Below are 26965 nucleotides of genomic sequence, written 5' to 3' on the forward strand. Positions count from 1 at the left end.
GATGGATGAAACCTGTACAGGTATGTAATACCGACAGTACTGTCTGGCTGTAACTGTACAAATGTGTTTGTTATTAAGCAAGCAATAATGCCAGACAGGGTGGGCATTACAGGGAAATAATGGACTCCTCAAGGGTGATGTGAGGCCTGAAATTGCAGACACTATTGAGCTTAGAAAATGGACCAGCTGCTAAATTGTTTGTATTTATTTTATATTAGTGAATATATATATATATATATATATATATATATATATATATATATATATATATATATATATATATATATATATATATAAATACCAAATAAGTCATTTGCCTATTGCTTCAAGATTGATATAGGTTATATAATTGTTGCTGGGGATACAAGTTATATAACAATTTAATATAATACACACACACACACACACACACACACACACACACACACACACACACACACACACACACACACACACACACACACAAATGTAGAGGCACAGACATGTAATCTCTCACACATGTACAGAGACTCAGACATATATATATATATATATATATATATATATATATATATATATATATATATATATATATATATATATATATATATATATATATATACACACACACATACACACACATGCACAAGCACGCACACATTCACACATGCATACACACACACACACACACACACACACACACACACACACAGACACACTAGTGTGCATACAAAGACACACACACACACACACACACACACACACACACACACACACACACACACACACACACACTTAAAGAAGTGCACCCTATATGTTGCTCAGCATACAGGTGAGCATCATATCAGTGTATCAAAAAATAATTTGCCTATTAAGAAAAAAGCTACCATCAATCCAGCAGTGAAGTTCTCTGTGGTTCACCAATACCTGCTACCAGAACTACACTGCCCCCAACCCCCGTATGGTGATGCTGCAGATCTCCAGCCAGTGAGGGCTCATATGACACTAGATCTTCTTATTACTATAATATGGTAATGACCCTGTCTCTGCTATAGCAAATGCCTTCTATGAACACCTCCAGGACTGCATGGATCAAGCAATCCCCAGCCTGGTGGACCCCAGCCATTAACAAACTTTACAATAAGAGGAGAAAGCTATTACATGATAGAACAAAATCCATTCATTATTAGTCAGATATGCTCAGAATTAGTCCAAAATGATAAAAATCACTGAACCCACAGACATTGCCAACATACTGGCAGACAGGTTCAAAAACACAGCATCAATGGGACCAGATGGTGTCCCCAGCAACAAGTCTAGTCTGCAAAGCTATGGAGAGGATCATAATGGAGCTCATAAACAAAGATATAGGGGACTTGCAGACATTGGACCCGACCCAGTTTCTTCTTGAAACAGTCACCAAGGCCATTGATGAGGAAAGGCAGTCCATACAGCCTACCAACCCATATGTCACAAGATGGGTTACAGAACCCACAGGGTTAGAGTTGCTGGTGCTATGTCAGACTGGATATCCTTCAGAAGGGACTCACAGAAACAGATAGCTGGTGCCAGAGCCATGGCCTGTTATCAGGGACCTGGGGACCCAGGTTGACAGTGGACTTTCTTTGACACAAGTGGTTAGAAAGACCTTCTACATTGCCCACCTGATCATGAAGGGATTCACATCCAGATCTAGTGAGGTCATTGTTCCCCTGTACTTCACTTATCAGACCAATGATTACAATGCCCCATTCAGGATGTATCTCACCCGACATCTGCAGCAATTGGAGAGACCCCAAAGTTCCTCACCAAGAAATCTGTCATATGCTGCCAGATTGAAGAAACTCCAGCTCTATTCAGTCACATACCGTCTGCTCAGAGGTGACATGAATTAATGGACGAATAAAATCCCGGTCCATGTGAGGCAGAGCACGAAATCTTGACCTGTGGATGGAAGATCAATCATCTCTGTGTCACTGCTGGACAGAGGCACAACAAACTAATGGGCACAGGCAGATAGCCTAGTATAAACCTATGAACCTATGAACCTATAGCATCTAATGAATGGAACATTTTTATCAATCACTGTTAGGCAGGATGGCAAACAATATAGCAGCACATTAAGATGTACTATACTTTACTAAGTGGTATAAATATCTTACTAAGTGGTATACTGTACCTTACTAAGTGGTATACTATAACTTACTAAGTGGTATAACATATCTTACTAAGTGGTATATTGTACCTTACTAAGTGATATACTATACTTTACTGAGTGGTATAACATATCTTACTAAATTGTATATTGTACCTTACTAAGTGGTATACTATAACTTACTAAGTGGTATAACATATCTTACTAAATGGTATACTGTACCTTACTAAGTTGCTGTTCCTGGCTATGCTGTACAACACTGTCATGCAGAATGTCTCACTGTCTGGAATGTCCAGGTGCACAGTTTGGAAGTATTCAGCTTTCTGTATGACACTTTACATTCCTGCAGTCAATGACCGTGAACTGTAACAATGTATAGCAGCATACTACATATAGTGCAGAGGTGGATTTATGCAGATGTGCACTATATTGATGAATACCCCAGCCAGTCCTAATAAATATGGGATGAAGGGGATACAGCACACTATATGTGAGGTGTCACAACTATCTGCCCCCATAGAAATGCATTATTTTTTTTTCTGTTTGATTGGCATTTAATGCATTTGATTTTGTACAAATTGGAATTTGAACTAAATTTACAGTCTTTCACCTTTTTTGAATTGTTGGATTTGTGTGATTCTGGCAATGTAGTTTAGGATTGTTGATTACTAAAGAGACAACACTAAATGACATTTGTCGAATTACTGTTAACTGACAGAAATTAGTCTACTTCTTTCAGTAATGGGAGGGATTGCATGTTGCATCCTCCCTCACTTTAATAACTGACTGCTGTGTTCTTACAGCCAATGCAGTTTGCATTTCAGGGATTCTTTCCTGACCACTCTTTTTAAATGTGCATATTGCTTTTAGTGGATTTGTGGGAGGTTTTTTAAGTATATTCATGCATAGGGTATGTGTAGTTTTTGGGATGTTTGTTTTGGGCTTTAGGGATCAAGATTTTAGTCTTCAGAATTCTGGAGTAAATATTCAGTGTAGAATCCATCATGTGTATATATATATATATATATATATATATATATATATATATATATATATATATATATATATATATATAAGAAACATGCAGCAGTTTCTTCCATTTTTAAGACTTTTGGTTAAACATCAGATGGGCTCAGTCCAACATATTTGGCTGTAACCTGCACTAAGAGAAAAAACTTTCTGTGCTTTAAAACGAGCTGTATATAAAAGAATGTAAAAAAATTATGCTGGAGAGAGAGAGAGAGAGATCAAAAGAGAGAGAGAAAGAGACATCCTACATAACAGGTGACCAGATCACAAATGTGGTTTAGTTTTTATTATACAATGATTATCCATTAGTATTCTAAAAGTATCATGCTGATTGGTCAGCCCAAGTAGGGTGTCTATTGTAAATCCGAGCGTATACCAATGGAAAAAGGTCTGGTCACCTGAACTTTTTTCCATTAATATATGCAATAAAAATGTTCTTTTATTTCATTTCTTTAAAATAAGCTTACAAAACTGGAGACCCAAACAAATGAGAGAGATGGCACAGAGAAAAATAAAAGGATAATCAGGTACTTTGTACAAAATTAAATAAATGTACCTGGGTATCCTTTTATTTTCTCTGTCCTGTGTCTCCTGTACATTAAAAACCTCCAGGTTTCTTTCTTTTCTTTTTTTTAGTTAAAAAAAAAAAAGCAACAGAGATATTCCTTTCTCCATTGCTTCCTTCACACAGCACTGGTGTACTGCGAAAGCATAGGAATGCAAGATCCATACGCATGAGCAGTACATCAGCAATGCTCCAGGATATCAAGGGAAAAGCGGAAGACCACCATGGCGTCTTTATACAAAGACATTATTTAAGAAAAGTATTTTTTTTCTTAAATAATGCCATAGTTTAATAGCAATAACCGACTCCGTAGCATGGTATACTGAAGATTTACCCATAGTTGCCTTTGTTTAATCACTCGGGCTTGGCCCTCATGATTAAACCACACTAACTGTGGGTAAATCTTCAATATACCATACCCACATTGATAGTTATTGCTATATTGTGAAACTCTATATTTAGGGATGACAGCTCCATTAGGAAAGCAGATGTGAGGTAGTGACAGAAATGTTTATTATGCTAGGAGACATACAATGCTGTTGTCAATGGTACTTTTCATCAAGCTACTGATACATTGTGATGTATGACTGATTGACTTTACTTTGTAAGGTACTGTGTTTCAGGAGAGGAACAAACTGGATGGAAAGCGATAAGTGCATTATGCTAGTTTAACAGAAGTTTTAATAAAATCATTGTTGAGACAGGATAGCTGTGACAGGGAACTGAGTAAGAGGAAGAATTAGAAGTGGGACAAGATAAGATGTTGTTGAAGTTTGAGGATTGTGGGACAACAATGTGGATCAAAGTGTCTCAACAGAGCAAAACGTGACACTTTAACAGCCCAAGCTCAACAGAAGAGGAAATCTGGACATCAGGAAGGTGCTTCAGCAAGGACTGAACATATAAGCAAAACAGTTAGGTAGATATACACCAGTGAAGTGTAAGAAATGATTGTAAGTAGAATTTAATCAGAAAGCAGAGGAATAGAAAATGATGAAGGAAAAAGGGCACAGAGTTATAGGGTAATGTCTGCGAGGAAGCAAGGAAGGTTCTAAATCATGAATCCTGTTTAATCAAAAAGAACATTTCTGAACCAGGATTCACATGCTAATTAAAAACATGATTTGTGGTAAATAAATCCTTTTTCATTTTCTCATATGTGGGACCTTGCCATTATTTAGTATTACATCTCCAAGGCTGATGTTTCTCATTGTAATGGGGGGGGGGGTTACTTCCAATGTTGATGTGATGTGATGAGATGGCACTTCTGTTAAATGTATATTATCCCGTATTCGGCTGTTGTCAAAGTGATAGCTCCCAGCAAGGAGAAATAAATGGAAATGATGGCCTATCCAGACATTAGAGGGAAGGACTCATAACAGATGTTATGGATCATTAAAGATAGAATGGAGGACTTCCAAAATATGTCCAAGAGTAGTAATAAAAATGGCTGAATGAACACATTTTTAATTGGAAAAAGGAAAAAGCAAGTGAGGGTAGAGAGTTGAGAAGAGGATGAATAGAGGGTGCTAAAACAGGTGGGGCAGTGATTATGAGGGAGACAGTTACAAGACAGACTAGGTGACAAGTAAAGAGAAGGGGAAAAGTCTGCAAGATAGAGACCATGATAAATCTAACATTGGGAAAGACCAACTAGATCCTATTAAAGGTAGGAAGGAAGTGTATGGGTAGCCTACTCAGTTACTGACAATGTAATATGTGATTACTAGTGTGTGATTCTGGAATTTTGCTTTTTTTAAAAACCAAGATTGCAATATCTTGGAGATTTAGCTTTGTCCCAAGATGTAGTGATTTTGGAATTAGTATATATCTGTAGTAGGATTGTTGGAGGTGCAGAGGGGGCTTTCATCCTGCAATGAATGCTTTTTTATAAGTGATTGTACTTGAGCATTCATCACAAAAACAGCCTCACTTTATTTGTAGCGCTGATAGCCCTTGTGTGACTGTACATACAGGGGTAAATGCCTTGGCAGATAGAGCATGCAGAAACAGGGTAATGGGTAGCAGGTGGCTTACTAGTTAAGGCTTCTTTGTCACCCATCCAGAGACCATGATTCACTCCTGATTTCTGGTCACTCTCAGTATGAAGTTTGCTTGTATGCTACACATCTTCATATGTTTACTATAGATTATCCTGTTCCCTCGTGCAAAAAAAAAATATATATATATATATATATATATATATATATATATATATATATATATATATGTTGGCTGACTGGTTACTCTGTACTGTCCATTTTATAATCCATTTCCTTTGCTCTTGTGTCTAAGGTTGTAGCTGTAAAATGTCTAAGAAAGAGACTTCCTCCATTCATCCTCTTACTAATCACATCCTTCCTTTTGTATGATGCCTGTATTATTCCACAACTGGCTGTTGCTTGCATTTGACTTTCTGCCCATTTCCTTACCAGTCATATCTGGGAGCACAGTTTGTCTTTAGTGATTAATTAGTGAATAAGTACATTAGAATCAATATATTATAGCTAGATAGCTCTTGTGAAGATGTAATAAGCTTAGAAGCCTTTTCCAAAGTGCTGCTGATACCATTGACGGGTACAGCAAAATAACCAGAGTAATGCATTTCATGGATGCCCGAGATCTGGAGTAGTAGAGGGCTGGTGTACGTCTTTACAAAGAAGAAAGCAGGTACTGAAAGATGTCCTACAGCAGTTCATTAGAACAAGACCAAATATAACCAGGAACGCAATTGCTCTAAATAAGTCCACAAATACAACAGTAGAGCAATATGAAACAGACTATGACTCTGTTCTGTATTTGATAGATTCTGTATTTGATAGATTTAAAACTATTCCTAAGGAAGAAAAATTTAGAATTATTGTTTAAAGGACAGAATTTAAATCTGTGAGGTTCAGGCGAATTAAAAAGAAAAAGCACTTTTATCCCACCTTTGCATCCACAATTAAAAAATTTTGAGGTTCTAATGGAGAAGAAAATAAGGTTGGAATTCTCAAAAAACAGGATAGGTTTCAATTTATCAAAGGAAGAAAACAGAGTATTAAAAGAATTGAGAGATGATACCTCTGTTAGAGTTATGCGACCAGATAAGGGTGGAGCTATAGTGCTCATGAACCAAATGGTGTGCGAAGCTAAGATGATGAATATATTAGAAGACACAAGTAAATACGTTAGAGTTTCTATTAATGAAATAAATATAGGGAACAGAAAAATTTATGTAATTTTAAATGATTGTTGGAAGGTTCAATAGAGATTGATACTTTCAAGTATTTGTATGTAGATAAACCCAGAATACCAACGAATATAGAATAGAATATATGTATTAAAGTTTTTTAACTCAGTTTTTTAACTCATTTTATGTAATAGGATGTTTAATAAGTATGTGTAGCAGTACTTGACCATTTACCAATAGTAGCACAGTATTAATTAAGGAAAGGGTATATAGGTTTTGTAATAGGTATCATTTTCATTACATCTGAGGAAGTCTCTAGGAGACGAAAACGCTCTTGATGTTTTTGCAAATAGAAGAATTCTGTGGATTGTCTTAATAAAAAAATGTGTGTGTGTGAAGAGAACAGAGTCGTAGTCTGTTTCATATTGTTCTACTGTTGTATTTGTGTATTTACTATTAGAACAAGAGCCATGTTTAAACAATAACAGACTAAGACAGAGGTGAAATTCCAATACTAAAGTTTAAAAGAACATAAATGGTGCAAAGGGAGATGCTCGCTGCAGGATACAATAAACGGCACATGGGAGGAAGTGATGAGTGGAAGGTAATAATGTGCAGTGTCAGGAACCTAGGTAACAAAATTAGTCAGTTGAGTGTTGTACTTACAAATGAAGGAATCAAGTCTGCAGGCATAATAGAAATATAGGACATAATGGATACATAGTAGAAAATGGCTTTAGGATATATGGAAAAAGTCAGTATTATCAAATGAGAGCAACATATATGTAGGATGAAGTACACTGCTCCATGGAAAATACTTAGAAATAGGAGGGGAAGAGGACCTGAGGTGTTGGCAGTATGATGGGATGGGGACATGCGATCCCTGGTCATATGATCTGGCCATGCAAGGCAGGAAAAGGAGTAACTTTGTGCTCATGTACAGTACTCTTGTCCAAACTTCCATTAGAAATCAGGAATATTATGTACCCACAAAAATTCAAGGTTGCTATAAAAAACTTTCTTCACAGTTCTTGGATTTGTCACTGCAATCACCCTCCATGATAGCCTCCTTAGTCTCACATCCTCCTGCTGCACCCGTCTCAGTAACCACCCTCCTTGCATGTATCTTACTTCTCAAATCCTCTCTACCACCACACCCCCCCTTCTTCCTCTGTTGTCTACTAACTGGCTGAACTTCTACTCCCCACTACTTCACAACTGACATACATCCTCTTCTCTCTTCTCCCTGAATTTCTACAAAAGTAACTTGTTTCTCCATTGCTGTGTCTTTACGAGTCCCTCACCCACTTTTAATCAATGCTAAAAATACAGGGACTGTACTGCTAGATTTTTGTTAATTTCTGACTGCTTATTGTGTCTAATGTAAATATGTTGTATACCTCCTTTGATTACTTAGTGTATATATGTAATTTGCTAGACAATTTAGAGTATGCTATCTTTAGATAATTCTTTTTATCTTGTGAACCATTCTATATTTTTTATACCATATTTTTAATCATTTGTGGAGCTTTTCACACTGGGCCTCTATTGAGAAAGGGCTTCTGCCCAGTCAAACTAACCTGGTCAACAAATGTCAAATAAATAAAGAAATAAATGGACAGTACTATTGCAAGAGGAGAACCATCCTCATAGGGCACTTTAAACTTCTGCAGATATTCTTCATCTTAATCACGAAAGGAAGTATAGAAACTGGGCAAAGGTCCTCTGTACGTAAAACAATAATAATTCTCAGAAAATCAAAGGGGACCAACCATGGCTAGGTATATAACAGCTTTAACAACGTTAATAAAATACAAAGAGTAAGTGCTTTCACAGCCTACATGGCCACTTTCTCAGACTCAAATACAATTATAACAGTGTTGAAGCACTTAAATAGTTTATCTAATCATTCAAAGAGCAATTAATCCTTTAATCTACTTAAAGGCATATTCACTAAAATTCTTAAGAACAATGTCTCACATACAGACAAGGTCACACATGTATACATAAATATAAATGTAATATGCTCATTTAGGCAGGTAGAAAAAAATCAGTGGGGGAGTGTGCATGCATGTAGTACTGGTTTAATGGACACCGCATCATTAATGCCTGGTGCCTTGTCTGCATTAAAGTATATAATCCATCTTAATTCAGCTAGCTCTGTTTTATTCTTAATATCTCCTTTCCTAAAACTCTCTTTAACAATTTCAAGTACTAAAAATTTAAAGGTATGATTTGTGCCAAAATTCATAATATGTTTAGCCAGCGCATTGGTCTCCTTGTTACTCCTAATATCTCTTAAGTGCACCATAATACATTCCCTTAAGGACATATTCATCTTACCTATATAGAAAGCTTTGCATTCCATATAGACACTATAATAGACAACATTCCTCATAGAACAGTCTGCATAAAAATTATGTCTCAAAATCGTCCTCTTATGTATATGTATAAACGAAGGTCCTATATATGGAGCTACAAGCACTACAGTTCCTGCAAGGATAAGTTCCTTGCCTCTGTGAAATAACTACTGGTGTGCTCACTTCTGCCCTATAGCAAAGCTGTCTCTTTAAGGACAGACTATTATTAAAAGAGAATAATGGACTATCACCAACTATTCCACCTATCTCTTCTGAAGCCTTTAAAATGCTCCAGTTCCTCTTAATAATTTTGCAATATGTATTCACATTGCTAGAAAAGGTCATAGGGACTCTAACATGCCTTTCATTACTTACAGTAGGACACACTTGTTCATCTTCATAACGTTCTGATAAATAAGGTTTACCCTTTATCTCTCTTTCATGTAAAAGGTGTGAGATACAACTATCTATCTCTTTTTCTAGAGTAGCCTCTATCTAAAAATTCACTCCTAAGATCACTGAGTGCTTTCAAGGAATGCTCTTCATTATGTAACCTCATGACTCGTAGTATCTACCCTTTCAAAACATTTCTAGGCACATGCCTGGGCTGCATACTACTTTTATAAAACAATGAATTATTACTAGTTAGTTTTCTATAAATACCTGTTTTCAAATGTCCCTCATCTGTTTCTTAACCACCATGTCCAGGAAATCAATCTGCTCTCTAGAAAATTTAAATGTAAATCTAAAGAAAGACGTAGTGTTACTTAGATACTCAACAAACTCTAAGAGCATTTCTTCTGAACCATTTCAGAGAAAAAATATATCATCCACAAACCTAACGTACCAAAGTAAAAGATACGTAAATCTGTTGTTGTGAAAAACCCACATCTTCTCTCTCTGCAGCAATGCTGGTTTGGCATAGCTATTTACACAAGCTGTGCCCATAGCCATGCCAATCTTCTGTGAAAAATATCTGTCATTGAAAGCAAAAACATTGTTCTCTAAAACAATTAGTAAAGCACATACAAGATCAATCCTGTCAGGAGCTAAATATTTTTTAGTCAATAAACATTCTCTAATATTTTCTATTCCCCATGTGTTCAGAATTATGGTAAATAATGACTCAACATCCATTGTAACAAACAAAAAGCTACAGGCAGATAACTCTTTTTCTACAATATAAAAGTCATGTAAAATGCTTTAGTGTCCTTTAATACAGTCTTGTTGTTCTCTAACATGGGGCATAAGGTTTTATCTATATAAATGGAGAAAGGGTCAGTCGCCCAGCCTTTCCCTGAAACTATAGGTCTCATGGGTAGGCATAACAAATGTTTAGGCACTTTCAGTAAGCCATATAGAATCAGAACCACAGGGTTTGGAACATTAAAATACGCAAATAACTCTTCTGTGATCATTTTGTTCATAAAGAGGTCAAACACTAAAAAAGAGACCTTCTCCATAATCCCTCCTATAATCTTATCGGAGATCTGTGCATAGGTGTCTTCATTGCCCAAAATTTCCCACATCCGTGTGTAGTAGAAAACTTTGTCCATAACTACTCCACCCCCTCCTTTGCCTGCATGCCTAAATTCAAGTGCATTCATTCCTTTTAGTTCCCCTAATGCTTTCTGTTTATCTTAAGTTAAATTGTAAAAATCAAGGCTTGGATTTTGTTCAAAAGTATGTCTAATATCGTTCTCACAGACCGTAGTAAAAGTCTCAATCACTGGGTGTAATTTAGGGATAAAAGTACTTGGTTTCTTATAAACAACATTGCCAGATGTCTCCCCCTGTTCAGGGAACAAAGTTTTCAAACTTAAACTCCTGGCAAACACTTTGCGGTAAAACAATAAATCAACAATGTCCGACTTTCTAGCCGGAATAAAGGATAAACCCTTATTAAGTAATGAAAGTTGTATATCTGTGAGAGTAAATGATGAAATTTTCACCACTAACCCATTCACTGTCTGTTCCGTGTTTTCAGTCCATTCCATAATCTCTCTGTTGCTCCATTCTGCTGTCTAGTCATTCTCCCTTCTCTTTTCTGACTCCTCAATCTGATCTTCTGTTTTATTGATGGGGACTGCTTCAACAAAAAAGAGTCTTGTATATTAGAGAGAGATCAACAGCTGCAGATTACTCCAAAGGACTTGTGACGGTTTGTAGAGCCTCTTTATCAGATCCAGGAAGTAGCACAGATGTACAAGGGGGCGTGGCTAACGTTCACATAGCAGAAACTGGTTCATCATGTTGAGAATTAACCCTTTGCAGCGTAACTTGTGTCAACACATCAGAAACAGATTCACTATGGTGTATATCAGTTCTTGATACTGGATCTCTAATTAAAGCCGAGGTTTGCTCCCTCAGCCAAGAAAACACAGCAACTTTTTTAAAATCAGACTTATCATGTTGTAACTTCTTTAGTTTAGATTCCTTCAGGCTCTTTTCAAAAGCCAGAATGTTACCATACATAAGTTCCAGCTTATCCCCAATCATCTCTGCAGGGAAGTCCACAAGGATAGTTACCTGTAATAACTTAATTTCTGTCAAAGTTCTTTCTCTTGAGGCTGAAAGAAACTTATAATGAGCACTTGCTCATCTTCATATCATTCTGAGAAATAAGGTCTATCCTTTATCTCTCTTTCATGTGAAAGCTGTGAGATACAATTATATATAATAAAATAAATAAATAAAATAAAATAAAGATACAACTGTCTATCTCTTTTTTAGAGTAGCTTCTATCTAAAAATGAATTCCTAAGATCACTGAGTGCTTCCATCAAGGAATGCTCTTCATTATGTAACCTCAAGACTCATAATATCTGCCCTTTCAAAACATTTCTAGGCACATGCCTGGGGTGCATACTACTTTTATAAAACAATGAATTTTTCCTAGTTGTTTTTCTATAAATACTTGTTTTCATATGTCCCTCATTTCTCATTACTGGAGGTAACACTGAATGAATTATCAGATCGGCAGGCTGAATTGGAAGAACATGCATCTATATGCCTTAATAAATCCATAAGGGACTTGGAGAATAAATAGTTCAAGTACAAATGCCTTCAGTGGCAGAGATTCTGTATGGAAGCATCCTTATACCATAACGTTGTGCCTAGATGCTTAAGGGTTTTAAGGATGCTAATGTATGGCAACACTTATCCAACCTTGCTGAGAGACTGGCAAGCTTTGAACCTTAGAACCAGCATGGATTATATGAGACTCCTTATAAGTTTCTTTCAGCCTCAAGAGAAAGAACTTCAGACAGAAATTAAGTTATTACATGCAACTATCCCTGAGGACTTCCCGCAGAAATGATCTGGGATAAGCTGGAGCTTATGTATGGTAACATTCTGTCTTTTGAAAACAGGCTGCAGGAATCTAAACTAAAGAAGTTACAATGTGATAAGTCTGATTCTAAAAAAGGCGCTGTGTTTTCTTGGCCGAGGGAGCAAACCTCGACTTTAATTAGAGATCCAGTATCAAGGACTGATATACACCATAGTGAATCTATTTCCAATGTGTTAATACAAGTTATGCTGCAAAGGGTTAATTCTCAACATGAGAAAAATGTTCTTAGAGTTGGTTGAATATCTAAGTAACACTACTTCTTTCCTTATACTTACATTTAAATTTTCTAGATTGATTTCCTGGACGTGACGGTTAAGAAAACAGATGAGGGACATTTGAGAACAGGTATTTATAGAAAACCAACTAGGAAGAATTCATTGTTTTATAAAAGTAGTATGCACCCCAAGCATGTGCCTAGAAATGTTTTGAAAGTGTAGATATTACGAGTCATGAGGTTACATAATGAAGAGTATTCCCTGATGGAAGTCCTCAATGATCTTCGGAGTGAATTTTTAGATAGAGGCTACTCTAAAAAAGAGACAGATAGTTGTATCTCACAGCTTTTACATGAAAGAAATAAAGGGTAGACCTTATTTATCAGAACGTTATGAAGATGAGCAAGTGTGTCCTACTGTAAGTAATGAAAGGCATGTTAGAGTCCCTATGACCTTTTCTAGCAAAGTGAATACATATTGCGAAATTATTAAGAGGAACTGGAGCATTTTAAAGGCTTCAGAAGAGATAGGTGGAATAGTTGGTGATAGTCCGTTATTCTTTTTTAATAATAGTCTGTCCTTAAAGAGACAGCTTTGCTATAGGGCAGAAGTGAGCACACCAGTAGTTATTTCACAGAGGCAAGGAACTTATCCTTGCAGGAACTGTAGTGCTTGTAGCTCCATATATAGGACCTTTGTTTATACATATACATAAGGGGACGGTTTTGAGACATAATTTTTATGCAGACTGTTCTATGAGGAATGTTGTCTATTATAGTGTCTATATGGAATGCAAAGCTTTCTATATAGGTAAGATGAATATGTCCTTAAGGGAATGTATTATGGTGCACTTAAGAGATATTAGGAGTAACAAGGAGACCAATGCGCTGGCTGAACATGTTATGAATTTTGGCACACATCATACCTTTAAATTTTTAGTACCTGAGATTGTTAAAGAGAGTTTTAGGAAAGGAGGCATTAAGAATAAAACAGAGCTAGTTGAATTAAGGTGGATTATATACTTTAATGCAGACAAGGCACCAGGCATTAATGATGCGGTGTCCATTAAACCAGTACTACGTTTGTGCCTGCTTAAATGAGCATGTTAAATTTATATTTATGTATACGTGTGACCTTTTTCTGTATGTGAGAAATTGTTCTTAAGAATTTTAGTGAGTATGACTTTAAGTAGATTAATGGATCAATTGCTTTTTGAATGATTAGATAAACTATTTAAGTGCTTCAACGCTGTTTTAATTGTATTTGAGTCTGAGGAAGTGGCCATGTAGGTCGTGAAAGTGCTTACTCTTTGTATTTTATTAATGTTGTTAAAGCTGTTATACACCTAGCCGTAGTTGATCCCTTTTGGTTTTCTGAGAATTATTCTTCATCTTAATGTCTGCAGTAAATGAGAAGAGAAAAATAATATAAGCAAAGGTAGAATTTAGGCTCAAGAAGCAGGTGAAAACCTAGGAAGGACAGTAAATAAAATATAATTGACCTTTTTTTTGCTTATAGGAAAGGCATGGAATTTGTGGAAGTGAATTGTCAGTCGTAATTATGACTTTGTTTAAAATGCTGGAATCAGGAATGGGAAACCCACTGAATAAAGGCAAAGGAATACAAGGGGTTTTATTCCGATTTGTCTGACAGCACAATGAGAAGCACTATAGACGTGTGACAGGAAAAGGCAATAACAAAAGTGTGCGTCTATCAGGGGCGTAACCAGAAACTTCCATTTTGTACTAACGATCTCTTTTTATTGCCCCCCAATCCACATTGCATTTAAAAAATGTACACATCTATCAAAATGTTGCCCCTCATGTACTCATAATTTTCAATGTTTTCCTCTAAAATTAGCGATTTTGTTTTAAATTAGCAATCCTCTCTGTAAGCAAGTTATGTACCTGTGAGAGGCATTATTTCAGATATTTGTAGATATAATATAGCCCGATAAAAACTAAAATGTTCCTGAGTGATGCAAAGAAAAAATGACCTCTGTAGAGTACAAAGAGTGTGTGTGTGTGTGTGTGTGTGTGTGTGTGTGTGTGTGTGTGTGTGTGTGTGTGTGTGTGTGTGTGTGTGTGTGTGTGTGCCTTTGTGGGTATATGTATATGTGTTTCTGTGTGCTGGGCAGTGTCAAGGAAAGTTTTAAGAAAACTATGAAATCCTTTAACAGGAAGACAGGGGTATAGACAAGGAAAGTTTAAGTAAAAAAAGTATAATATAGGATGAAACTATGGAAGGACATATGAAAATGGCCTGTAAAAAGGTCAGAAAATGTGCAGATTTCATCCACTAGACAAAGACCTACAAAAGGAGATATTTGGAACAAAGAAGTACAGCAGATGATTTACCCACACAGTAGACTGGTGGAAGGAGCAGAGCAGTAAATGCTCCATGAGACAGCAGACCAGGTAAAAATATTAAATTCAGTTTGCTGACATTTATAGAGGAATGAGAAGGTAAGCTTTCAGCTTGCAGAAAGTAAGATGAGGATGAATGAGGGATAAGTGAAGTGATGAACAAATAGCCAGAGAAGACTTAAAAATAAGGCCAAATGTATCTTCAAGTTGAGGCATAGGAAGTAGATGAATTACTTCCTGTGACAGTGGATGAGCTGCTAATGCTGGTACCGAAGGTTTTCAGTGCTAGTGTTTTATAAATTGTGCCATCTTTTCTTACAGACAGGAATGCTGCTACAGGAATGTTCGTTGTTCATGGTAGGTTTGTTGCAGTGTGATGTGCTTAGGAAGGTACCAGAAAATTGTAAAAACTGTAAGGCTTGCTCTCATCTTGGGGAAATTTGCAGGAAAAAAATGCATTGGTCATGCTTGCAAAGTTCTTGCTTGTTAATAATGTTGCAAATAAGCAACAACATTGCTTCATGCAGAAGAGGTTTAGACAGTCCTACTCTTTCTTGTAGCATTTCAATTAACATTTTTAATTGGGCTAAATAACATGATGTTTTTTTTTCCACTTTCTAGGCTGAATGAAGGCCACACAGTTTATTTAGAGCGCATGATTGGAGCCCGGATGTTTAAGGAGCCATTTAGGCAGTTTGCTGCTATGGGTGGTTGGAAGGATTTGCATGATTCAGTAAGTAAATTATGACTGTATTTCTCATTTTACAAATTTTATTGCTATATTTATTTGTGTGTTGCTGTTATTATTATTATTATTATTATTATTATTATCAAATGTTACTATGTGATTATGCATTATGAGTGCCTTCTCAGATCTTTCATGTGTGCTTCAGTAACTAAATACAGCAGCAGAATAAGAATAAGCGGTAAATATATTTATATATTTGGCAAACAGCTGTGAAATTCGAGCAGATTTAGTCAGTCACATCAAATGTCTTCTTCTGATATAGTTAAGTAGACATATTAAGGAGTTGGCACACACGGTAAGATAAACTTCGCAGACCATGACAAAACAGTTAAAATATGTTGACTAACAGCATGGCACACTATACAAACTCAGATATTTTTGACTCATGAAGCACAGGCAGTTGTGTTATCCAGACTGCACCATCATGCAGTGATAATTTGCATGCTGATAAAACACTTTTAATCCCTTTATTGTTGATACTTTTTAAGAAGGTTACGCCACTGCTGTTGACTGTTTCTGGCTATTTTGGTCACTCTATCTAAAATACTGCATCTCTGTAGATAGTTTGGCATAATCCCATGATATTATCACAGAGTGAAACTTTGACAATTATATTTAAAATTTCCTAACACTGTACTCTTAGCCTCAAATTCAGGTGAATAGCTACATCTCACATTTTGATAGAAAATTAATTTTAATGTCATTTTTATGCCACATCAGTTAAAAAAACTGCAAGTTTCTCATTTACACAGTAATACACACTCTGTGTATTCCTTAAGTCACAATAATACTGTATGTAATTGTGTTTTTGGTAGCTTTTATATTTCCTGCTCTAAAGATAACAGATAGCAAGAATTTGACTTTAAAATGCGCATTTTGCAGACGTCTCAGTTATTCAATTTCTTATGGCCACTGTCATGTTAATTTGAGCATACTTACATAAATCAGTATTATCTCCATTGATTTTTGAGGTCCCTTTTTTGTTTTGGACAGGCCATTTCAATACCCAGTACCTGACCTTACACAGCATATTGCATGAGCTCATAGAACCAAATACAAGAAGGCATCAGCATCTGAAATATATGAATGGCAATCTGCATGTCAGAAACTTTGTTCATTGTTATAACTTAAAATGACAAAACATGTCTGATGGCATAAAAGCACACAACAAAGTTTGTCAGTAGAACAAATCCACGTTTGTTGTGAAGTGAATGATGAAAAGTGTAACAGCCTGATGTCTATATACCAACCAATATAGTACCATTTCTCTGAAACTGTTTGACATTTACTACCACATTTTGCAGGAAAATACCTAATGAAATTCAACTACAGAATGTATATTGTCTTCCTGCAATGTGTATCATTCAGCTAGCAAACAAATAGAAGACATTATTAGGCAAGCGATAATGCATGACAAGGTGTGGAAGGGCATTAATTACACTTTTACACACACCCTGGAGGGCATTAGAGAATGGGGTCTCTGTAAAATTGTTGTGTTTTACTTACTTATTTATATATTTTTATTACTATATTTTTATATATTTTTGACGTAAAATAGTTCCTCCACCTAATATTTCAAAGTTGCTGTAGTATATGTAAATGATGTTAGAGGAAGCATTTTACATCCAAAATGTATCATTTAAAAAAATATCTAGATATTTGCTTTATTTTTCGGTCCCTTACTGCTAAAATGTATGGCTTCTTGCCAGTCATCGCTCATCAGGGATTAAAGGCACTTAATAATGCCATACATTTGACTTTCAGACTTTATTTCCTTCAGAAAATTTATGTTAATACAAATCCTGTTATTTAATTTACTTTGTAATTTTTATAAGTATGACATTTAAAACATATTCCTATTTTTGAGCCTTTGTTCCCTCTTTATTTCAGGCTTTATCTAGATTTCTTGAGCTAAAAGGAAATTTTTACTGAGAGTACACAAACCGCTTATCTGCTACTGCCAGTGGTCCATCATCTCACTGTCTCTACCTGTCTGTCTCACACACACCCACACACACACACACACACACACACACACACACCCACACACACACACACACACACACACACACACACACACACACACACACCCACACCCACACCCACACACACACACACACACACACACACACACACACACACACACACACACACACACACACACACACACACACACACACACACACACACACACCCACACACACACACACACACACACACACACACACACACACACACACACACACACACACACACACACACACACACACACACACACACACACACCCATACACACACACACACACACACACACACACACACACACACACACACACACACACACACACACACACACACACACACACTTGCACTTCAGAAAGATGCATGCTAACACAGGTCCTATTGTAGGAACGTTGTGATTTTTTAAGAGGCATATGTTCGTGTTTTGAGCCTTTGTTCCCCATTTATTTTAAGTTTTATCCAGTTAACTTGATCTAGGAGGTGAGATGTACGTAAACCTACTCAATGCTGCTGTTGCTCGATTGCTCTCACTCTTCAGTCTCTCTCACTCACACACACTCCTCGCTTTCTTGCACCCAAGCATGCATTCACAAACACAGACAGAAATAAAAACACAAACAGAAACATATACACACACACTTTTTTCTGTTATGCTTAGTTTTTATACTCGGTAAACATCAAAAGTTATGCTTAGCAAATGTAAAATAGCTCAATCGATCTTGCTTTCACTCACATACATGCATTCACTCACACACGCGGACATAAACACACATACACTTTTATGTTTTTAGTTTTTTTTTTAAGTGTATTTTACACTCACTAAACAACAGAAGTGCTGCTTAGTGAGTATAAAATAAATGTGCCATTAGTTGTTTTCAGTCTGAGCTCCATGGCAGCTTGATATGCTGCTGTGAAGTGGAAGACTTGTTTTTCAGCGGGCATTACTTGTACATTAATATCCTGCTGGAGAACGTTCATTCTCCAGTCAGGGTGCTGATGTACAGTTCGCCCATTCTCTAAAAATAATTAAAATATGGGGTTAACCAATAGTAAGCTAGCATAATATATTAATTTAACACCTAAGTTTGTTTACGAAAGAATGATCCATGTAACAAGCTTAAACTAGTATTAATAATGTAACATCTAATTTTCTTTACAAAATAATGATAAATGTAGCAGGTTTTAAATAAGCTAGTTAACAGATACAGTGCAAGGAGTTGTCCCACCTTTTAGAGTGGATGCATAACCAGATAATATTTCTATATATTATAATAATCAGTGTTGTAACTGCAAATCAAAAAATGTGGTCTTGCTAGGTGTAGTGTATGCAATACCTTTTGTCTTGGAAGAAGGCGTTAACATTATTAAACACTTGAGGCATATAAGGAATAAAAGCAAATTTAATTCTTTAGACTAACATCTTAATAATTCTAAATGTAATGTAGTGTTTGCATTTCAGTTTTCTAAAAGAATATCTAAATAGATACTTGATGGGAATTCTATTGATGTGTTACTGAAATGTGAAACTAAATTGAAAATTGCTTTGGGTTTGCTCAGTTGACTCATTAACGAGACAAAGGTATTTTAGAGAATTAAAAGTGGATAGTGATTGGTAATCTAATTGCTAATAATGACTTCTAAGAAGTTATATATTAATGGTGTTCAATGTCAAATTATTCTCAGTGTTTCTTTCCTGATGAATGCGTGTTGGTCTGAAAGATAATTTTGGCCATTTATTTTTTTCCATTTTTTAAATGCTTATAAATAATTTGTTTTAACGTGATTTTTATGTACCAGTTTTTATATGTTGCAGTACTGCCTGGATCCTTGGCATCTCTTTGTCTGGTGTCAGCATTTTATTGAAGGCAGAAAATGCTAGATGTCTAAACAATGCTTTTGTTTTCCTAAATGGGGACACATTTGGGCTAACCTTTAAACAATAATAATGGACATATAGATCTTATGTTATAAGGGACGTTTTCTGATTGTATTGAGTATGTTCTAGGAAAATATGTTTAATAAAAATATTGAGACAAAATCACCATCACCATCAACCTCCATTTTTCCCAATTTTACTTATGTTTAATGTGTTGAGTCAACTGCCATCACCTCTCTCGAATGAACACCACTCTCCTACATTGCTTGACTGTCATACTTAACAGTTGTAGGTCTTGTCTCCTTCAAACAAATTACTTTAGCATTACTTACTTATTTAGCAGACTGTTAACCTACTAGAAAATACTTCTTCTAGTTATTGAAAGTCATGATTAATAGTTACAGTTTAAATACAGAAGAATGTTTTTGCAGTCACAAGAAGATTGATATAGCTGATATCTGGAAAATGGTCTTGTGCATAAATTGTTTTATATGAAGCCAGCCTGTATTATTTATGCTAGGTAAAGACCATGGGAGAGACCAGTGTACTGACTAACCTGGTACCTAACTTGAATGAAGTTGACCCAGATGATGCATTCTCTTCTGTTCCTTATGAAAAGGGGTTTGCTTTGCTTTATCATCTAGAACAGCTGCTTGGTGGAAGTGGTAAGTAATATGAAAAAAATTTATTTTTCTACTGAGATTAAGATTATAATGCCACTGTTCTCACTTATCAGTTACAAATAGGATGGTTTAGATAGTAGGTAGTATCAAAGGTGTAGACTTATACTATAAATTATTATTATTATTATTATTATTATTATTAAAACTCCAGTTTACAGAACACTGACTTACTTGTTAAGGGTGGGGTAAATACTCACATTCACCTAAACCCTATTGATTGTCCCTCTTTTGTGGTGATCTGGAGCTGGTTGTATTAAGTCAGGGTTTGTAGGCTGTGGGGTGGGTAACCCCTGACATATTGCTTGTCCTGCATTTGACTTAAACTTCAAACAACTAATTTACTTTATACCTTCTATTGCTTGATTTAAAGAATTATACTCACTGATTACAACCGTATTAACATTTCATTTTGATTTTATCAATATGTGCATCATTTTGGAAAAGATATGACATTGGTGGTTGCTAGGCTTACAAACATGCTGCTGTCATATATAGTTGCAGTGACACTCAGATTTACTTAGGATTTTCTGACAATGTGTTTTAGCTTGTACAGATCCCTGAGCTGCTATCCGTATGGCACTCATTTATTTGCTGCTAGAGATAAAAACATGTGACTAGATTTCCTAGTTACTACTATATTGTAGGTCAAGGGATTCTTGTTTTACTCCAACCCACAAGTAGTAAACATGCAGTTGCCTTACTAGTGCCTTGGAAAATGAGCCCAGCTTTAGCATCACTGGGTATGCTCTTCTGTTTATCCTGGCAGATCCCACTGCAGCCCATGTAGTAACCACTAGGGGTGCTGTTACTGCCAAACTGGCATATCCATTCTTCTCCTCCTCCTCTCTCCTTTAAGGGATATGAGATAGCCATTGGTGTTCTTTCTGCTCTTTTCTAGTCCTCTAGCACCAAGGTGCCTTGATCCAGCTCAAGAAGCTGACACTAACAGATATGCTGTTTAACACAAGACAAAATGAAGGGCAGTTTTTAATAAATGTCTAATTAACAACACTCTGCAGTTAAAGTATAATACCGTGAAGTTTCTATATCATCCTACTAAGCTTTCTCAATGTATAACACTACTATTTATATACATATATTAGTCTACTTATTAACAGACATAAATATCAATATGCCTAATTTTGACAACAAAACATCAAAAATGTGGACATCAAAATGCAATTGTATGCGTAGAACATAACTTTAGTACATGCAAAACTAAATGTATAAAATAAGAAAAACATTGTTTTTTGCAGGAGGGAAAGTCCCGCAGTACCCCCATTATACATGCTAACTCTGAGATTGCACAATATTTGAAAAAGAGCATATTCCCAAACCTCAGGAATTATGCGCCCTCGCACATTTATCAACCATCTGCTGAGTCAACCAAACTATGTTTACTAAAACCATTTTCAATTATATTTGGCCCCCTATATATATATATATATATATATATATATATATATATATATGTGTGTGTGTGTGTGTGTGTGTGTGTGTGTGTGTGTATGTATACACGTATACAAAAATAAAAATCAATCAAAGGTTTAGAAAAGACTAATGACCATTAGGGTCCTTACAAGCCTAGCAGTACAACCTTACCCAGTTTTGCCTCCAAGTTCCTTGAATGCCTATATGGTGGGGTAAGTTAGTAAACAGATAGTCAAAGGTAAGGTTATGGGAGGGGTATGTTAAGTTATTTACTGCTGACATCTGTCCATTACAGACATGGGGACTAGAACCGACATGAATTTGTGATTCCCCATCGAAAGGAAGGAGTAGAACATGTCAGTCTCTGCGGTTTCAAACGATAACATTTATCAGAGACTGCAGAGTATAAAGGAACCAGGATCCCATATTCCCTGTGTAGAGGTATACGGATAAAACAGGTGAAGCAGGTCTAATGATACACCATGTTTGCCTGATTGTGCAGTCTGTAGTTCTAAAATTAGCCAGTGTTGCCCTACCAATTGCCATAAAGTCCATATTTTTGTTAACATATTACATTCACTAGGACTAGTCTCCCTGGACTTCAGCTTGCCTGTAGTCCAGTTGTGCACCTTTATTTTAGGGAGATCATCTCTGTGTATTGAGCTGCATGCTGAATCTATACTCACCAGTGAGAATTATGTCATCTGCAGTATGTAAAAATGAAAATGTGGTGATTAATAAACATCAGTTCTATCAACTAAAAAAAGAGCAAAAGAATTACATCATCACTGCTCTTAATCTGCTTCCTATAATCCAGTTTTAACCTATATAGTTTTATAGCAACCCCTCTGATGATAGCTTATCAGTTAATGGATTCAACACTTTTAAAATATTACTAGGGATGGAGGAGGAATTACAGTATGGCCTTGTGTGTGTGTGTGTGTGTGTGTGTGCTTGTGTGTGTGTGTGTGTGTGTGTGTGTGTGTGTGTGTGTGTGTGTGTGTGTGTGTGTGTGTGTGTGTGTGTGTGTGTGTGTGTGTGTGTGTGTGCGCGTGTATGTGCCTGTACAAGTGAGTACTTGTGTTTTTTTTGTGTATACATAACCAGTTATATGTGCATCAGACAAGTTGTTTTAGTCTAATAAAATGTTGTTCCACTAAAAAAAGATGCCTCCATTTATTTCATACACCTTTGGATTACAAACATAGCTGCCAATTGTCCAGAATTTCAAAGAATGACCAGATTTTTGCCTTATATTTTGGTTTCTCCTTCTTAAAATTTGTGCTTTTCTTTCTGGCAAATCATTGAAAAATGCAGTCACAAAATTGCAGACATTTGAGTTTCAGACTTCATATCCTTTAGAAAATGAATGGTAATGCAAAATCTGTTATTCTGGCATCTTCCTAAGAGCAATATTTAAAACCTGCCCACATTTTTTGCATTATATTTTTGGTTTATCCTTTTTAATTTTTTTTCTGGCAAATCACTGAGGAATGCACTCATAAAATGGCAGGCATTTGAGTTTCAGACTTCATATCCTTTAGAAAATGAATGATAATGCAAAACCTGTTATTCTAGCATCTTTGTAAGAGCAATATTTAAAACCTTTCCATGATTTTGGGAATTTGCCCTCACACTATCTGTAGCTTTGTCCAGAATTATTGTGCTAAGAGGTTGAGAGGTATGACTGCAGATAAAACATGTTATGAGACATAAACTATTTTGGAAAACCAAGGAAAAAGACATTAAAGGCACAAAGCAACAGATATTCTCTTGGTACTGAAAGTATAGTGCAGGCTCAGCTCAGAAAAATGAATTTCAAACCAATCAGCGAGCAAGTGGCGACAGAAAGTTGCACTATTCAATTGTCGTTCTCAAATAAACTCTGCAAAATATACCCAGAATTCGAACAAAACGGTTATGTGTATTCAGTGTAGTAGAAAATGTGTCTGTGGTGGTTACTGCCCAGCAAAGAATGCTGAAGTTTGTCACTCCTGTGTGGGAATGAAATGAGGGTGTTCTACAAGTACTCAAGTCCCAAGCACTGGATGACTACAGTCTCAAAGGCAGAGACTCAGCTACCATCTCAAAGCCAGAAACTCGAGCGTTTTGTAGCTTGGATAGGCTGCCTCTCTCCTCATGCTTGAACTCGAATGTGAATTCAGACAAACAGCAGCAGTAGCTTACCCAAACACATTACCAAAGTGTAAGCAAAGTGTGGTAAGCATGTGGGTGGAGTGGGAGTGTAGATTTGGGCAATGGTGAGGAAGGGCTTTTAGGTTGGGGGAGTAGTAAGGGAACTTTAGGTTTAAAGAGTGGGAAGGGAGATCTTGGGTTTAAGGAGCAGGAGGGAGGATTTTAGGTTTTGGGATTGGAAATGGAGTTTTATGTTAAGGGAGTGAGAAGGAATTCTTAGGGTTAGGGAGTGGGAAAAGGATTTAGGGTTTAGGGAGAAGGAAGGACGTTTTCAGCTTAGGGAGTGAGAAGGGTGTTCAGGGTTATAGTTAAGGTTCTTTCAGAGCTATACCGTTTACTAGGATGGGGTGTTAGGAGGGCTAAGCAGTTACAGGAGATTGAGTTAGTGGGAGTTAGAGCAGTTGTATTTTCAAGCAAGTGGTAGTGAGCAAGTATGCCACTTGTTATAGACCCATGAGATTACTGCAAAGCCAGATCAAGGTCAAATGGGGCCCTAGGCAGTGTAACAGACAGATCCCCAACTGCAGCCATTCTGGAATCCCATTACTTAGCTCTCTCCCTCTAGTTACCATAAATACTGCTCAAAACTGTCAGCATCCTTACTGTTTTCTTCTTTGCATTTGAAATGAAGACAGACGTATTGATTTAATTTAAAACGTTTAATTTACTTATCCTTTGTTGACCAGGTTAGTCCCACTAGGCTAGAAGCATATTTTCAGTGGGGGACCCCTTGTGGTATTTATACTACTAGTGGAAATTTGGCCAGGATATTGGAGAACTTCCCCCTACTCTTTTTGATAGTTCAGGTAGATGTAAAAGATCTCACAGCACCTATCATCAACATAGACAGATGAGGCCTCATTTTAACATCTCATCCCAAGAATGAGACACTCAGGAGTGCAGCACTTCCCTTAAAGTGCACTGTAGCACCAGCAGTCCATCTACATGGCGTGGGAATTGAACCCACAGCCTTCTGCACCAAAGGCAATTATGCTACCTTTTGTGCTAATAACTTTACATTTTATTGCACAAACACTGAGGGACATTTGCTAAACAAAACAGTTGCACATTGAAAACAGACTTAGCATGAGCAATAGTAAACTTCTCTTCAATTGAAGCTCAAATTCCTTGAAAATGGTTTGAAACTCACATTCCTTGAAAATGTACCCCTATAGTTTTGAACATTTTTTCCATTACCAACACTAAGCGACTCTGGCTAACAAAGTCCACAGATGACTGCAAACTGGGAGCCACTATTGAATCCCCAAGTGATGTGGACAGTCTACAAAAGGGCCTTACAGAAACAGATGTTTGGTGCCAGAGCCATGGGCTCAAGCTTAATGCCATGAAATGTATAGTTATCCCCTATGGGAAAAAACATGAACCCATGAATTACCACATAGGTGGCAGTACATTAAATACCAAAAGTGTGATGAGAAACTTAGGGACACAGGTGGAAAGTGGTGTCACCTTTGATAACCACATCACCACAACAGTCAGGAAATACTTCTATGTGGCACACCTCATCACGAAGGGCTTTTCATCCAGAAAAAAGGAGGTCATTGTCCCACTGTACATATCCCTCATTAGACTCATTATAGAGTACAATGCCCCATTTGGTATGTACCTCGCAAGACATCTGCAACAGCTGGAAAGGCCGCAGAAATACTTCACTAAAAGGATCACAGGCCTAAAGCATAAGACCTATGCTGACCATTTAAAAAAACTCCAGCTATACTGTGTGGCATATCGTCTACTCAAAGGTGATCTCTGCTTAACATACAAGGCCATGTCAAAGCCTGAGCTGTTGGACATGCTCCACTTAAAGAAATCGCAATCCCTCAGAGCCACACGCTCCATGGATCTAAACCTTATCATCACAATGAACAAAACATGCTAGAGGGATAGGTTCCTGACCCAGAGACTCCCCATACTCTGGAGTAGACTGCCCATACATGTCAAGCAGAGCACCTCCTTGGCCCTCTTCAAAAGGAACCTTGACGACTGGATAGGAGATAGGAAACTCACCCGGGGATCACATCAGTTGCCCTGCTAGACAGGGGTCCAGGGAAGTAAATATTATGGGAAGAAATATCCAGGGAATTGTTATGGCTAGGCTTCTATAGGCCTTCGGCCCAATAGCCTTGTACCAACCTATGAACCAATTAAGCAGTGAAACAAAATGTGAGAACCAATAAATGACAAAATTATCCATTTCAGAACATTTCATTCAACTCTGATGACTAAGTGTACAGTTTGGTAGTTGGTGTAGAGGATTAAGGCTCTTGTCTCCTGTAGCCAAGGTACAGGGTTTGAGCCTAAACAAGCTAATCAACTAACCTACCATCTCTAACTAGAGCATCACACATGCACATACACCACTCTTTCTTGTTTGCACCTGTAGGAAAGCAGCAGCTTCCTGTTTCCAAAAGCAGATTGCAGCAACGTAAACAGAAGCAATGCTTCAACATGCATTCCAAATCCTGAAAGGAAAGTAGCAGCAGTTCCAATCCAATGTGCGTTTGAGAAATCAAATCTTGCGCATTGCTCTGCTTGTGTTGTAAGATGCATGCATGCACAGAGCAGAGACACAACACAGACAGAGTGTGTCTTTAAAGAAAAAATGTAAGAATTTTTTATGTTTAATTAAAATTAATCTTGTGGCAGCCCCTCAAGACAGCACACCTTAGGCAGCTGCCTAGATAGTCTAGTGCTAGATCCATCTCTGAATGACTGTGAGTGAAAGGTGTGTATTCACAGAGACACATAACCTTTTTGACTACATTAAACATCTGGAAGACAATATTTAGAATTTTA

The 26965-nt window shown here is 36.8% G+C and overlaps 1 protein-coding gene across 2 annotated transcripts in view; it reads left to right on the plus strand.

Moving 5' to 3' along the window:
• The window catches only part of LOC122815270 (leukotriene A-4 hydrolase-like), a 231259-nt gene that overhangs the window by 122033 nt on the left and 82261 nt on the right, over positions 1-26965 (plus strand). For both annotated transcript variants that reach the window (XM_044087624.1, XM_044087625.1), the window contains 2 exons: positions 15814-15925; positions 20359-20503. In XM_044087624.1, coding sequence (XP_043943559.1) covers positions 15814-15925; positions 20359-20503 — 257 coding nt within the window. The remainder of the gene's footprint in view (positions 1-15813; positions 15926-20358; positions 20504-26965) is intronic.

This window comes from Protopterus annectens, chromosome 11.part0, assembly GCF_019279795.1.
Source record: "Protopterus annectens isolate FY-2018-M chromosome 11.part0, PAN1.0, whole genome shotgun sequence".
Taxonomy (NCBI): Eukaryota; Metazoa; Chordata; order Ceratodontiformes; family Protopteridae; genus Protopterus; species Protopterus annectens.